We start from the raw sequence: 15,186 nt of genomic DNA on the forward strand, positions 1-15,186 counted from the left end.
ACGTCAACAACTCATTAATATTTTTAGATTTTTTAAGGCGGTAATGATTTGTATGTAGGAATAAAAATCAATTTTTATAAAGTTTTATTTGTGTGCTGATATGAATTTTGTCTATTTACAAATTTCCTTTGTATGTGATAAATTTATTGACCAACAAACGTTACTTAAATGAATGCTAATTATAATCGAGATAAATATAAAACGAAATTCATATGTAACTAAATGAAGAGTTGCCAAAATCGAAAATCAAATAAATAAAAAAATTATTTAATGGAAACCAATAAACAAAAATATATTTTGGTATTTTTCATAATAAATATGATTATATTATTAAGATATTAACAATAAAAAAAATTGTAAACAAAGATTAATTCAGCTTTTATTATAGATAAATTAAATTATACAATTGTAGAGGTAACGTTGTTCTTAATTAAATAGTTACCCAGTAGCTAAGAAGTAATGGTTAATGTAGGAATAAAATTTCGATTAAACGGTTTAAAATTATATAAAAAATGGTTTTTAATTTAAAATTTCTCAATTGACGAAGCTAATAATATTTATAAATATTTTCATAATTTTAAAATTTTTAAATTGCATATATTTCGGGGACCTAGCTTTTCCGATAAAATTTTATTCAATGGCGGCGTTACTTTTGGTCAACGTTTCGTTAGACTCATTTCTTAACGATTACGATATTCTTATAATGTCACCAGAAAAAAAGAATCCTTTTATATGCTTAATATCTTTGATAACACTTTTATCAATTTTGGGGAATACAGCAACATTTATTGTTAACATAAAAAGGTAATTAATAAAAAATATTTTTTTCAAATTAAGAAGAAGTTTTGCTAAAAAATTTCATGAATTCAAACTATTTTCATTTATGTTCTTTTTTCTTGTTTTAAAGGAAAATGCGAGGTTTTTACAGAACGTGTTTATTGTCTTTAGCATTTAGTGATTTAGTAACAACAGTCACCTCAGCAATTCCATTTATTGCACAATTGTCAGCAATAAGTACAGAAATTTGGGTAATATAACATAATATTAATTTAAATTTTCGTTCAGAAAGTACGTTTTAATTTATTTAGATTTTAGGAGAAATTTTGTGTGATGGAATCCCATTTGCATATACAGCCAGTTTACTTATTAATAGTATAACTTTAGCCAGTATTACACTTGTTCGATATATGGCAATTAAAAAAGTATTTAAAAATATTTTTTGGAACCCAGGAACATTTACTTGTATTGCTTTCATAATAGTTAATTATGGTTTGGCAATTATTTTATCAAGTCCAATAATTACAACATTTCACATTAAAAACTCCATTTTGATTATAACAAATCCAAATAATCGTAATGAAATTTGGGAAGAAAGAAAGGTGCAAATATGTACCCCAATTATAAATAAAGAGGTGATTAATTTTTTTATATTGAAAATTAATTTTTTGTTTAAAAATTTTAAAAATATTGTTTTTGGCTTCCTTTACGCAGATACTTAACGATTTATTCCTTTTTCTTTTCTTTTAGGAACCCAGCTTTATATTCTACTTTTTAATATACGGCATTGTCGTGTTACCAATAATATTAGTTTTTTTACTATTAAATTGTATAATAATTAAAGAAATGTGGAAAAAACAAATATGTTTTCGTAAATGTGCATCGTTATCAATAAAAAGTAAAAGTTTTTTAGGTTTTAATATAAAATCAAAACCAAATTCACCAGTTATATGTAAAAAAATTAAAGTATTACGTGCTGCAAATTCTAGAAATGAATTATCCATTAATCGTCCATTGACTTCAACACAACAAATCTATGAAAGTAACCAAGTATTCACACGTCACAATATACGTAATTCTTTTATAAAATTTTATAATAGTTCGAGTTACTTAAAAATAACATTAAATAAAAAAAATAATCGTCTAACATATCAAACTAAACTTTGTTTTATAATAATTGTATTGATGCTAGTTTTTTTAATTTGTCGATTTCCAAGATCAATTTTTCTTATGTTATATTTAGAACGCGTTAATATTACATTTGATGATTGGGCATTAAATTTTTCATTAGAGGTTTTATCATTAATTAGTTGTGTTTTAAATCCACTCTTGTATACATTTATGCCAGAAACATTAAAACTTTTAAATCATATGACAAACTATTTCAAACTTATAGCAATAAAATTAAAAAATTATTGTAAACTTCCAAAATTCATGAAAAATATATTTAATAAATGTAAAAAGGAGCACGATAGTGCCGTATTGAACGGAACAAATAAACATTTTTTAAAAGGCGAAAAGGAATTGTACACCATTTTGGAAGAATACTAAAGTAATCTAAAATGCTTTCGTTTCATAATAAATATTTTGCATGCTAAGGATCAGAAATAAAAACTGAAGAAAATTTAAATTAGTTCAACACATTTTTTTTACTGCTAAGAGTTATTGTTTTCTTATTGAAATTAAATAATCATAACGATTTTTGGAATTGTAAAATTTTTAAAATTCCAAATCTAATTTATTTTTAAATTTAAAATATGTGTACTTTACATTTAAAATATGTGTAATTATCCAACAATTTCATCAATCACTGATATCAAACAAAAATTTTAAAAATTGAATGAATATGAAACTTTAAAATTAAATATTAAGTAGAATAATTAAATTTTTGATATATTAACCATAACAATAATAAATAAATTAAGAAAATGAAACAAAACAATTTTATGGTTAATACACTGAGAGAAAAAATTTGTAATTGAACCGATAAATTGTCAATGAACAACGTTAACAAACAATCAAGTAAACTCCAACTAAGTTTGGCTTAATTTACAATTACTAGGAGTACTGGGTAGTGTTACTACTTACTACCTGGCGTGTTACCTAGTTTCTTCTTAAATTCAAGTGATTAATCCTGAATAAAAATGAATTGCAATTACAATTATAATTTTAAATTTGTTCAAATGTAATTCAAAAATTATCCAGTGTTGATAGAGAATTACAAACTTTTTTCTTTCAGTGCACAAGTAATTGAGTAATCATTTGAGCAGTATAGAAGTAAACGACAACTTAATTTATAACGTTCTATATTTAATATTGGTATGGATATTTTAGAAACGAATAAAATATTGTTCGAATAAGTTTAAAAACAAAAATAAATTTGGTTACAAGATTTTGATGGGCTATACAATTTTGGTAATTTTTGGTAATACACGATTTTTGCTCTATTAAGATTGTTGTGTTTCACTTAAAGGTCGTATATGGTATCAATCACCTAGAAATTCATATATTAAAAATATTTTTAATATAAAATAAATAAAACACACTTTTAAATTAGATTTTTATTTTTATTTGTTTTTTTGCTTATAATGTACTTTTATTTATTATATTCAATCCTTATTGTCTTTTTTTGTTGTTTTAAATTTTATTTCAAAATATAATTTACATCTTCATTACATTTATATTTATATAATTATTTAAAAATTTATGTAATATTTTATTTAATATTTTTAAGTGTAATATATATGAACTTTTCTCAAACAAGTTAGTTGTATTTATATAATATAGCAATTAATCAATGTATATGATAGTTTATAGTGTTAATATTAAATAATTTTATTAGAAATATCTCAAATGCATTAAATTTTATGATAACAAAGAAAAAAAAAATAAATATTTTTTTTATGTATTTTCTAAAGTAGGTAAGTGTAAATGTATATCCATTTCTGATTTAATTTCTTATTATAAATTTTAGTTCAAACTGTGAAAGTTTTGTTAATATTAAGTAGTATAATAATTATATCAAAAATGAAATATGAAAAAGATTTTGAGTAAAAATGATCAAAATAATGCATCCAATAAGTTTGAAAAATTTTTAAAAAAAGTTTTAATTTTCTTTCACATAATTTTAATACGAATTTGAAAATTTAATAAAATATAAAGGAAAAATTTAATAATCTTTAAAGATTTTATTAGAATAAATTTGAAATTTTTTCTAAATTTTCCCGTTTAAATTAAATTTAACTATTTTTTTAGTTAAATTTAGTTCACATAAGTTTTTTAAAGCAATTGCAGTGATTTTTTAAATATTTTGTACTTGCAGCATTTTTCAAAATATTCTTGCTTTTTTGATCTCTACTTTTTAATTTTATAATAATTTTCTATATAAAAAATAAAATAATAACTAACAATAATGAAAAAAGAAATATTTAAAATTGTGAGGAAAAATAAAAAAATTTTCAAAATAATTAAAAGTTAAAATTAATAATAGTATTAATATTTTATGGCTAAGTAAATTATAAACGTTAGTAATAAACTGGCCATAAACTATAGCCATCACTTTATTTAACATAAAATTTGTAAAATTCATGATAAATTTTTCATGGTAGATTTTTATTTATTGGGAAAATAAATTGAGTAAAACGAAAGAGTAACTTTCTTTTTTTGTTATTTACTATCTATTTAATCGTTTAGTTTACTATCTGTTAAAGAAGTCATTTATGAAATCTCATTTTAATTCTCATGAAAATTTAACAGTTCAAAAACAACAAATTGATAAAATCTTATTTAGTGTGTAAATCAAATAGTTAACAAAATTGCAAATTTTGGTAAAAATTTTCTCAATTATATTTTTAAACTTTCAAGCAGAAAACTTTTTTTGATTTATTTATTCTAATTTAGTTGATTGAATAAGAATGCCAAAAAGGAACTTAGAAAAACACATGAAAACTTTAAATTTTTTTTTTTTTAATTTCACTTTTAAAAACCATACTCACTTATATATCTTAATTTTAATATAAAGCCGAAAATGCTTTTAAGAAATTTTTGCTTGGATCATTGACGTTCGAGAAACTGTTCAAAAGACGCCAGCTTCTTATTTAAAGTCACTAATCAATTGTACTTAAGTTTTTAATGATCGAAAGCTCCTCGCTTCAAAATTTGGATAAATCTAAATATTTGTGTAATTTATTTGAATTACATATTTTGTATTAAACAGTCAATGAATGCTTTTTAATGTTTTTATCTTTTGATTTCGAAAATTTTCAATAATTTCTCGATATTGTTATAATATATTAACTTATTTAAAATTTTTCAATTATACTTAATAAATAATATAATAATTATAATTGTTGTATAACAGAAAAAACAAATATTTATACATCTTTAAAGATTTGAAAAAATAAATACAAAATTTTCTAATTTTTTTTTTTTAAATTCATTAAATTTTGCGTAAAGGTGTTGTACAATTTAAATGTGTTTATATATTAATTAGAGAATATTAATAAATTTTTTATCTTACAAATGCAAATTTTTTTTTAATAATTTTATAAGCATTTCATATATTACTGTGTATAAAATTTTATAATACAATATTTATTATAATTGAAGCAGTAAGTGGACAAAGGGGTTAACTTACATTTGCATCTTGACAATTTTTTTTATTAACAAATTGTAAAAATATTAATTTTTTTGTTACTTAACTCTTATGGGCACTGTCAATCTCATCTTCTATTAAGTTTTTAGGTATAAGAGTAATCACATTTGAAAGTATATGCATTTTCTGTCCGAAAAGCTTGATTTTTGCCAAAATGTTAGTTAGCCCCTCTGTCCACTTACCTCTCAAATTCATATCCTTCAAAAATTAATACTTAGAATCGAGTTTAATTTTAATTTAATTATAATATTTCAATATTGTCTATATAAAATAAAATTAAAATTATTTAAAACTATTAAAATTAGAAAAAAAACGTGAATAATATTTTAAAAATAATTTTTATTTATAATTAATTTATTAGAAAATTAAATTTTACAAAATAACCTTAAAATATTTAATTTTAAGAAAGTAAATAATATTTTACAATTAACTTATATAATAGCAATAAAAATATTTCATGTCTTATTTTAATGTTTTTTTTTTGTTTATATTTTTTAATAATTTAAAAATTATTTTAAATTAATTTTTTAAAACTAAAATGCTATATAATACATGAATAATGAATTTAAAAAAATGTTTTATTTCTTAATGTGTTTTTTTTTTAAATTTCTGCATTTTTAGTAAAAAAATTTTATGTATATATAGAAGCGAACTATTTTTGTTTTTAACAATTCATTTATTTTTTAATATAATTTTATTACAGAGGAAAAATATTAAGCATTGCGAGTATAATTTTCCATATTTTAAGAGAATATTGCAATTTAAGCATTTTTGTTTACTCTTTTCGTGTTTTAATATGTCATATAAATTTTATTCTCAATTTTTATTTATGAAGTTTTATGAAATATATAAAAAAATTTCAAAAACTAAATACAATAAATTACAAGTGAACATAATCAATTCGAGTTTTAAATATTAGGACGTATATAACACATGAACAATTCTGATATTTTCTAATATTTCTAGCACATTAAAAATTTTTGAACAAATTTAATATTTCTCACAAATTTAAAACGGACACTGACATTCTTGCTGATTTTAGTAAAGTTGTCTTGATTGAAAATTTGTGAATTTTGATATTAAAGTAAAAAATCGCGAAAAATTATTTTTATTTCAATAAATAAAAACAACCCTTGTTTATGAACCGAGGTGATTGTTTTCATGGACACACAAATTCGTTAGCGTTCCGAATTCTCTTAAGTTGGCGAATTTGCTAGCATTTGCTACTACGTATGGCGAATAATATCATGTATTATTTGACTATTTTTTTCATTGCAATGGCAGTATTTTTAGCAAATTAAAGTAAATAAATTTGCGTATCCGTTAGATCATAATTTTATTTGTTAGGATTTTCTTGATTTTGCAATTTCGCCATTAATAACCCTGAAGTGTCAAATGTAACAGATTCGCCAGGTTTTTATTGAATTCGCCATACTTTTATTGAATAAGCATTGATGACTTAACGTATTATTTAAAGTATATTATATTCTCATATCACATTTATTTTTATTAATTTGCAAACTTTTTTTATTATTGAATTAAATAATTTATTATTTGTGCAAATTTATTATTTTAAGGGGACATTTATGCTACCCCTGGCGGATTAATTTTTGCTTTGCCAGACCATTCTAATATATTATTATGCAAAATTAAAAAATATTAATTATTCATGTGATATTTGTAAAGGATTCAAGTGAGAAATCAGTTCGGTCATAATAAGCATAATTGAGGTCAAAGTAAGTAAACATTAATTAGTACACTATTTTTGGCTTAAAAATATTTCTATCATAATCTACTTTTACGAATATTGTCTATATTATTAGCTAAATTGTTTTTACAAATATACAAACATAAATACATACATATACATTTACTGATTCATACAAGTACACAAATACATAGTTTTGGTTAATAATTTTTTATAGTGGTATTATTTTTTTTTTTGTTTTTACAATAATAATTAATATATATGTAATATTTATGTGTTATGTAGGTAATATTTAAGCAGGTAAACATTTAATTAATATATTTCAAAAATTTTAATGAAATTTTGAAATATATTTTGGACAGAATTATTTTAGGATTTTTTTTTCTATATTATTTCAATAAATTACTCGTGCATACAGATTTAGATATACATACATAAATATATATAATCTTATTTATATATAAATATCAAATTGCATTTTAATTAATATCAAAACATGCTATTTTAAGTGTTTTAAGCTTCTTAATATTTGATTAATTAAATTTTGATTATTTATAATTTTTCTTAACACAGATTTTTACATTTTAAATTTAATCCTTATACACCATTTTGTTTTATTTTCTAAATGTTTGTATTTGTTTTTGTTTTTTTTCTTAAATAGCAATATAAATTTCATGTTATTATCTTAAATCGTGTTTTTTAATTAATTGTGTTTGAAAAAACACTTAAATTCTATAAAAATTTTATTGAAATTTGGAATATTTTGTTAAGTAGATGTAATTGTAATTTCAAAGGAATTAAAAGCGATTCTCCTGTATTCAAACTAATCATACACAATATGTCAAATTATTACACAAAAAACTCCAATACTTTTCAAAATAAATAAAACAGTGAGATTCTTTGTCGTAGTTTTAAAACGTTTTAGAGAAGCAAGATGCTTCCAACCATTGCTTTGAGTTTGAAATGAACGCTTAGCTTATAATTGAAACTTATACAGTTTGTTTATTTGGAAATTTTTGGTAAAATGAATTGTATAGCAATAAAGAAATAAATTTTGTGCTAAATTGTCAATTAACTACATAGTGGCACAAAACTTTTATTTCAGTAATCAAAAATTTCTTTTAAAAAAGTATTTTTATACATATTTTTCCGAAATTGTTATTTATTGAAGAAAAATTTCTCTAATACACATTTATTTAGGGAATGTAAGTCTACTTGCAAAACTTAAGAGAAAAAGTAAGGTAGCTCGGATCACAAAAGTTCAAGAGAGTTTTTTAATTTTCGTTACTACTGGAATTAGATTTCTGGAAATAGTGGTTAACTTTTGATTTCTTGCGCGGAGGTACGAACTTTATTGAAATTTTTGTCAATTCTAACAAAAATGTAAGGAATACCAGTGCTGAGAAGATTTAATGCCTTGATTATTTAAAATTAAGATGGACTGATTGTGTAATTATATATTTTAAAAATATCACATAAAATATTCGTATGTATGTCTAGAAGAAAGTTACAACACATGAATAAAACGATCAAAGAAAAAAATTGTTAATGATTGCTCAATTTATATTGCATTCACAGTATAAGGGTATGAGTAATTTTTATTACATAAGTACAACGAAATTTAATTGATTTTTGCATATGATTAGTAATGAATAGTACTTGTGTGATTATATATATATATAGTAATGTTGTAATAGAAATATTGCACCATGCACTTACTGCATATATAATTCATACATACAAAATTATCTCTTAAGCACACTTAAATATATATATTATAATATTCTTTGTCTTTGCTAAATTTTTGTGTCTTAATTGTAGACTTAATTTATTATAAAAAAAAAATATAAAAGAAATTTAATTATTTAATAATATAGATGGCAGTCTAATTACTTTTTTAAAATACTTCTTTACCCTCAAATTGTATTTTAAATTTAAATTTTGGTTTATCTCTTGTTTTCTCTTTTTGTGTTTGTATTGAATTAATAATCATAAGTTGATGGTGTCACTGATGTTGTATTTATGCAATCGCTATTAAAGTTATAATTAATTTTTATACTTTCATAAGGAATTGCTTTGTTTGCGATTACTTCATTTTTAACTAATCTGATTGTTACATAAACAATGTAAGAGTATTCTGGTATAAAATTATACAACTGTAATGTTTCTATATTCCTGTAAACAAAAAATAAAAAATTTTATTTAAAGTTTTTATTAAACTTATTAAAATTTTTAAAATCCGTACAAAAGAAGGTTAATTTTATTGTCTTTAAAGAATTATAAGAGCTTTAGAGAACAGAATAGAGAACAGCTAGTGTAAAGTAAATTCATAAATGATTACGGGATTTGTAATCAAAAGTGTTTTAATAATATTGTGATTTTAAAGAAATAAATTCATTTGGCTCTGTATACCTTATCTCCGATGTGTGAGTAAAGTATAATGATAAGAATTTTGAAGTTGAACGGTAAGTACGAGTTTTTTCGGTATTTTAGTTCTTAGCTAGATTTGACATACAGTATGTTTTTTATTGAAGAACTGCAAATTTGTAGTGTTCGATTTTGAAGTATTGTTTTGCAGCATATTCTATAGCCCATGCTGCACGTAAAATTTTGAAGTAAAATTTTGAATTATCTTTTTTTCATTTATGCCCTGAAATAATTGCGTTTTCAACAAATTTGTAATAAATTCACGTCCCATTTTTTTTTAATTCTTTATTTGAAATTGATTTAATAAACAAACAGCTGACTTTAATTTTGACATATTTACGCAACATAAAAGTGGTAGCGTCAAACTTTGTAGTATTTCAAATATTGTAGAAAAACTCTTTCCTGCATTAAATCCCTGAAATATTGTAAAAAGCTCAGAACTTGCAGCTCATCATGCAATACCGAAAAAGCCCGACTTTGCTGATTAGTTAAAGCTGAAACCCAGAATCAGTTTGACCTAAGCTATTATTTTCAATTAGATTAATAAGCTATATATTTCAATTAGATTAATTTGGATCACACTGATAAAATTGATAAGGTTTTAAAAATTTTTCGCTACGTAAAATCGTAATATTTTTTGTATATAAACAGGCACTTAAATGAAAATAAATAAATACTTTACCTACAAATTTTTAAAGAATGCTTTTTCTTCAAAAAAATATTATATGCATGTGCGGAAATTTTAAATTTATACAAACTCATTTCAAAACACTTAAGAATTAATAGCATCCGTTGCGTTGTGTATTTATTTTTGTGACAAATGATTTTATGGTTAACAATACTAATTTAAAAACTTACGTGTATTCACCGGGAACGCATTTCATATAATGAAACAGTGGATGGCGTTTGATATTATCTCGACTAAAATCCATACAGTAATTTGTTTCACTTGAACTACGTTGAATTTTCGGGAATTTCAAAACAATTGCACAATATCTGAAATTAAATTTTTATTTGTATATTTATAAGAAAATAATAAATATGTTTATAGTCTTTAAAAATATATGGTTTAGATTTTTTGCCCCTTGAATCTCGCGAAAATAGATTTGAATCATCTACAATTTTTTTTTATATAAAGGTTGTTTTGAAGAAGGAAAACAACGCTATTGGAATCTGGCCACATGGACTGAGTAAGAAAAATGAAATACTTTTAAATTAATATAGATATAATGCTCATTATACTTTATAGAGATTTACATATTTGATACAAATTTGTTAAAATTAATAGAGTAATAGAGTAGAGATATATATCAATTCCTATAGCAAACATTAACCAATATACTTACTCAATTTCTCGACTATCTGGTGAACCATACCAAGCAATTTTTGTTGTGTTATCACATGTCCTGGCCGAACGTATTTCTGTAATTGTTGTATCATTTGGCATTTGTGGTATGTAATCCCGAAAATTATCCGTTGATACGGCAACCTGGGATGACAAAATATTCTTTAAGAAACTTACTGAATTGAACTTTTTTTTAAGAATTAAAATTTTCTTTTTTTAAATTTTTACTTTAGAAATACTTACACCAACTTTATTTGCTTTTAAAATTTCATCAACATTGCTCGGTGTTATCCTTAAAATATATCGACCATTACGTTCTACACCATTTGATAATGTTACAAAAGTTGGTTTATAAATGTTAGTCTCTAATAAAAGTTTTGTACGATTACGTAAAATTTTTGCATCAACCTGACTACCACCACATGGTAGGATTAAATAAGTTAATTGGGTAACGCTTGAATAAGATGGAATCTGCATATATACAAAAAAAAAGTGTAAGTTTTTAAAAAAGGGACCAAGGTAAAATAATATTTGTAGGATTATCCTAATTCTAAAGAAAACTGAACTACCCAAAGGATATTTTTTCTATACAAAATAATTTTATTATTATACGTTTTGTTATAAAACTAATTTAAAAATTATGGAAATATACAGAAATTTTTTTACTTTACCTTAAAACTAAATACGGAATTCGATGTTATACCAGATATTTTCTCAATGGTTAATGAATTATCCTTGAGAACTATTGGATGGGTTTTATTAAACCAGACTACTGTTGATTTTAATAGGAATGGTAAGTTTCTATAACCTAAATGTATTCCAAATATATCAACATAATATTTCTGATTAACTTCCAACGCGCTAATAATCTGTTGTGTTTTTTTACCAGTACAAATTATATTTGTAAAATTTTTATCTGAAAATATTTTGAAATTTATTAATAAAAAATTATTGATTATTAGTTTTTGCAAAAATATTCTTAGTTTTACACAATATTCACAAAACGTACTTACAAATTTCTTTAATTTTTTTTCTTTGCTTAAACCAAATACCGTCAGGTGTCAAGTAACTACAATCACCGCGTACTCTATAATAGCGTTTCTGTAATGAATCTCCCACAGATTCACAAAAGTTTTCTCTTGGCTTTATATCGTTTACTATCATGCAATATTGAACATTATGAACATCCAGTTTGCTGTTTACAAAATTTATAATCAAACATTATTATTCAAGCTAAATTTTTGATATTTTTGAAAAAAATCACCTTTTACTCCATTTTAAAATCATTTGTTTTTTTTGAATACGATTTTGTGTTCGCAGTTTAACTTCAACACTTCGATTACGTAAAGACCATTGCTCGGACGGATGAGCATCAATAGCTTCAATTTTAACATTTAAACGTTTTTTAGTTTTTAATGTTGTTCTAAATGATAGAACAATATCGTAAATTCCTGGTATTGCACATGGTATAAAAATATCTCTTGAATCATTCTTAATAACTGATTTAGTAAATAGAAGAAAAAAATTAAAATGTCAAGTTTTAAAAATCACATTCGGTTTTCAACTTCATTAAAAATCTTAGATCTTAGGTATTATTAAATACAATATAATTTAAAATTATTCACTTACTTGAATTGTTATAGTAGAGAAACTTATCTACAAATATTGCCTTTTCTTGAATATCTTGTTGTGTTCTAATTGATATTTCCAATGGTGTGATTTCAGTTAAAAGTAAAGTAAACCTGAAAAGAAATAAAAGATTATTAACAACTGCATTGTCTATATATTTTATAAAAACTGACTATTTTGCACAGACAAAACTTTTAATCATATATAAATTTATTTAGTCTTGGTTTCCTACAAGTCAGGGAAAAAAACCCTTGATAAATTAAACATAAGAAAATTTAATAGTGATATCTCAGATGTGAATTTAGTGTAAAAGATATTGAGTAAATTTTTACTTCTTATTTGACCGCAAGTAGGGGATCTTTCCCCTACTTTATTTATACACTTTACCCATATTTTTATTTCAATTCTAAATATTAAAAAAAAACACGGCGAAACGTTTGTTTTATACAATAGGAATTATTACTGAGGTATAGAATAGACAACGCAAATATCTTATGTCTTTTCCAATAAATTGCAATGAATTCCAATTTTCCAATGAATTCCGATAAATTGCAGAGAAATAAAGTTTTGAAAATGTAACTAATAAATTCTTGATATTAAAGTTATAGTGCTTCATTAATTCAGAAAAAGTTGTCTGTTGACGAAAAATTTTACGTTCGGTCTAATACTTCCCGCATTTTTAGTAAACGTAGTATTCATGTTGAAATATGTTATAAAAATATTGTACAATTTCTGATTTATGCCAGTGTTATAAAAATTAAAGACCAAGAAAAATATAATACCAAATTTTCTTTTATAACAAAATTTACTTACACATTTATAAACATTATTAATATTATGTAATATTTATCCATTATAACTTGTCATTCTCAACACATCCTATATTTACATATAAATATTAGAATACGAGTAATAAAAGTTGAGTGTTTTTGTTTCTAAAGTTTAACTTGATTTTGCTTCATTTAAATGTAATTTTCACAGTAATCTTTCAACATGATGTTAAAAAGATTTTTCAATCTTTCAATCATATAAGAGCACATGTTTGTACCTATATTGTTGTCATATATAGAACGAGTCGAAAAGCATAAATTTACAGTAAGATCTTTGGAAATCAACTATGTATTACTATTAGAATATGAGAAAAATTAAATAATTTTTTCAATCCTTTAAAATGATAAAAGTGAAGCTCAAAAATGGTTGGACATTTTATATTTGATTGTTGCATATACACAGGCGAAAACTTAAGAAAAATTTAAAATGAAATTTTCACACATTGCAGAATATGGATTATTATAATTAAATATGGGATTTGCCAAATATAGTCAACAGAATAAATGAAATATTAAATTTAAAAATAGAATCAATAAAAGAATTTACAAAATTAACAAATTAAGTGATTAAATCGTAAGCTAATCAAATATTCAAAAATATTTTATAAAATAGAATGATAATTTTCCCAATCTGCAATTTCTTGAATATTTTAAAATTAAAAAGAAACTGCCTTTGGTTTATGCTAACATATATTTATTTCGTGTACTACACACGGATTTTATCAAAGCTGATTTTTCTCTACTTAAGAAAGCTGTTCAAGTAGTTTTCATGTCAAAAAGGAAATAAAATTATATTAAAAATTAAAAGTAGTTTGCAGCAAAAAATGTGAAGCTTTTTAAAAACAGGAAGTTTTATGGCAATATTTCAAAGCTCAAAGATTCCTTGCAACTCACACTTAGAAAAGGAATTTACTAATATTTTTTCTCTCATACTTTGGGCATCAATTTAGTTTAATTACTTAAAGTTACATAAGTTGCTGGTGCAATTAAACGTCAAGTCGGTAAACTCTCACAATTTTTTTTTGCAAATACAAGCTAGCAAATTTGATGGATTCAACTGTAGACATTCACACATTAGAATCTGACAGTAATTTTCTTCTATATTTCCTTATTGTTATTTAATGTTTTCATAATTTAAAAAAGTCTTTCCCTACGTTTCGGGAATACAGGATACCATAGAATGGGAGTGTAGATTGTAGAAGAGTTAAGAACATTTTTATCAACAAATTTCTTTTTTAATTTTTCCTCAGTTTTTATTTTTCATTTCTTTCTTGTTTTAGAAAGTGTCAATGTGTCATTCATAATTCTTGTTTGTTTTTATTTTTTAGCTTTCCTTATTGTTGTTGTTTTTATGGAAAATTAGAAAATAGAAAAAAAAATGGTTACTAAAATATTGAATATGCACGACAATTTTGTATGAAGTTTCTGTTAGAAACAAGTAAACTAAAATTTATTATATATATATATATATATATATATATATATTTATTGTATGTACATTGTGTATGATTGCGTATTCTGTATTATTTGGATGCTATACAAGTTTGATGGTACGTCATTTATTTATTCTATAAGTGTATGCAAAGATGCCGTAAAAGAAATTATTTTCGATTTATATGTATGATATGAGGAAGATTGAGAAAAGTAGAGTTGCGTTCAATTATTTGAATGTGAGCATTTACTGAAAAATTTTAATAAGTTCAAACGAATAGTTTTAATTAATTTACGAGAAAAATATTAATTTACGTAAATGTTAAGTAAAAAACTGTAGCAAATTTACAAACAAAATTGTAAAAGAAATTGGTTTTAGTTGTTA

The 15,186-nt window shown here is 22.8% G+C and overlaps 2 protein-coding genes across 7 annotated transcripts in view; one reads left to right on the forward strand and one right to left on the reverse strand.

Moving 5' to 3' along the window:
• The first annotated feature begins 637 nt into the window (after positions 1–637).
• On the forward strand, positions 638–2,328 carry LOC129606466 (free fatty acid receptor 4-like). Its single transcript, XM_055516807.1, has 7 exons — positions 638–804; positions 908–1,028; positions 1,089–1,412; positions 1,528–1,675; positions 1,745–1,849; positions 1,910–2,172; positions 2,242–2,328. The coding sequence occupies exons 1-7, from the start codon at positions 638–640 to the stop codon at positions 2,326–2,328; spliced, it is 1,215 nt and encodes a 404-aa protein (XP_055372782.1).
• Positions 2,329–8,705: 6,377 nt separating this feature from the next.
• The window catches only part of LOC129606312 (uncharacterized), a 90,360-nt gene continuing 83,879 nt past the window's right edge, over positions 8,706–15,186 (reverse strand). For 5 of the 6 annotated variants that reach the window (XM_055516571.1, XM_055516566.1, XM_055516568.1 and 2 more), the window contains exons 3-10: positions 12,541–12,653; positions 12,176–12,410; positions 11,925–12,106; positions 11,583–11,827; positions 11,155–11,382; positions 10,913–11,073; positions 10,425–10,562; positions 8,706–9,314 (exon numbers count right to left, since the gene is read on the reverse strand). In XM_055516571.1, the coding sequence (XP_055372546.1) occupies positions 9,122–9,314; positions 10,425–10,562; positions 10,913–11,073; positions 11,155–11,382; positions 11,583–11,827; positions 11,925–12,106; positions 12,176–12,410; positions 12,541–12,653 (1,495 nt within the window). In that variant the 3' untranslated portion in view covers positions 8,706–9,121. The remainder of the gene's footprint in view (positions 9,315–10,424; positions 10,563–10,912; positions 11,074–11,154; positions 11,383–11,582; positions 11,828–11,924; positions 12,107–12,175; positions 12,411–12,540; positions 12,654–15,186) is intronic. The other variant, XM_055516572.1, reaches the window with a different exon arrangement.

The sequence above is a fragment of the Condylostylus longicornis genome, unplaced genomic scaffold (genome assembly GCF_029603195.1).
Source record: "Condylostylus longicornis isolate FDR11 unplaced genomic scaffold, ASM2960319v2 ptg000018l, whole genome shotgun sequence".
NCBI lineage: Eukaryota > Metazoa > Arthropoda > Insecta > Diptera > Dolichopodidae > Condylostylus > Condylostylus longicornis.

Coding starts and splice junctions, on each gene's coding strand:
- LOC129606466 (XM_055516807.1), top strand. CDS start 638: ATGGCGGCGTTACTTTTGGTCAACGTTTCGTTAGACTCATTTCTTAAC. Junction 805..907: donor TTTATTGTTAACATAAAAAG/GTAATTAATAAA, acceptor CTTGTTTTAAAG/GAAAATGCGAGGTTTTTACA. Junction 1,850..1,909: donor ATTCACACGTCACAATATAC/GTAATTCTTTTA, acceptor CATTAAATAAAA/AAAATAATCGTCTAACATAT.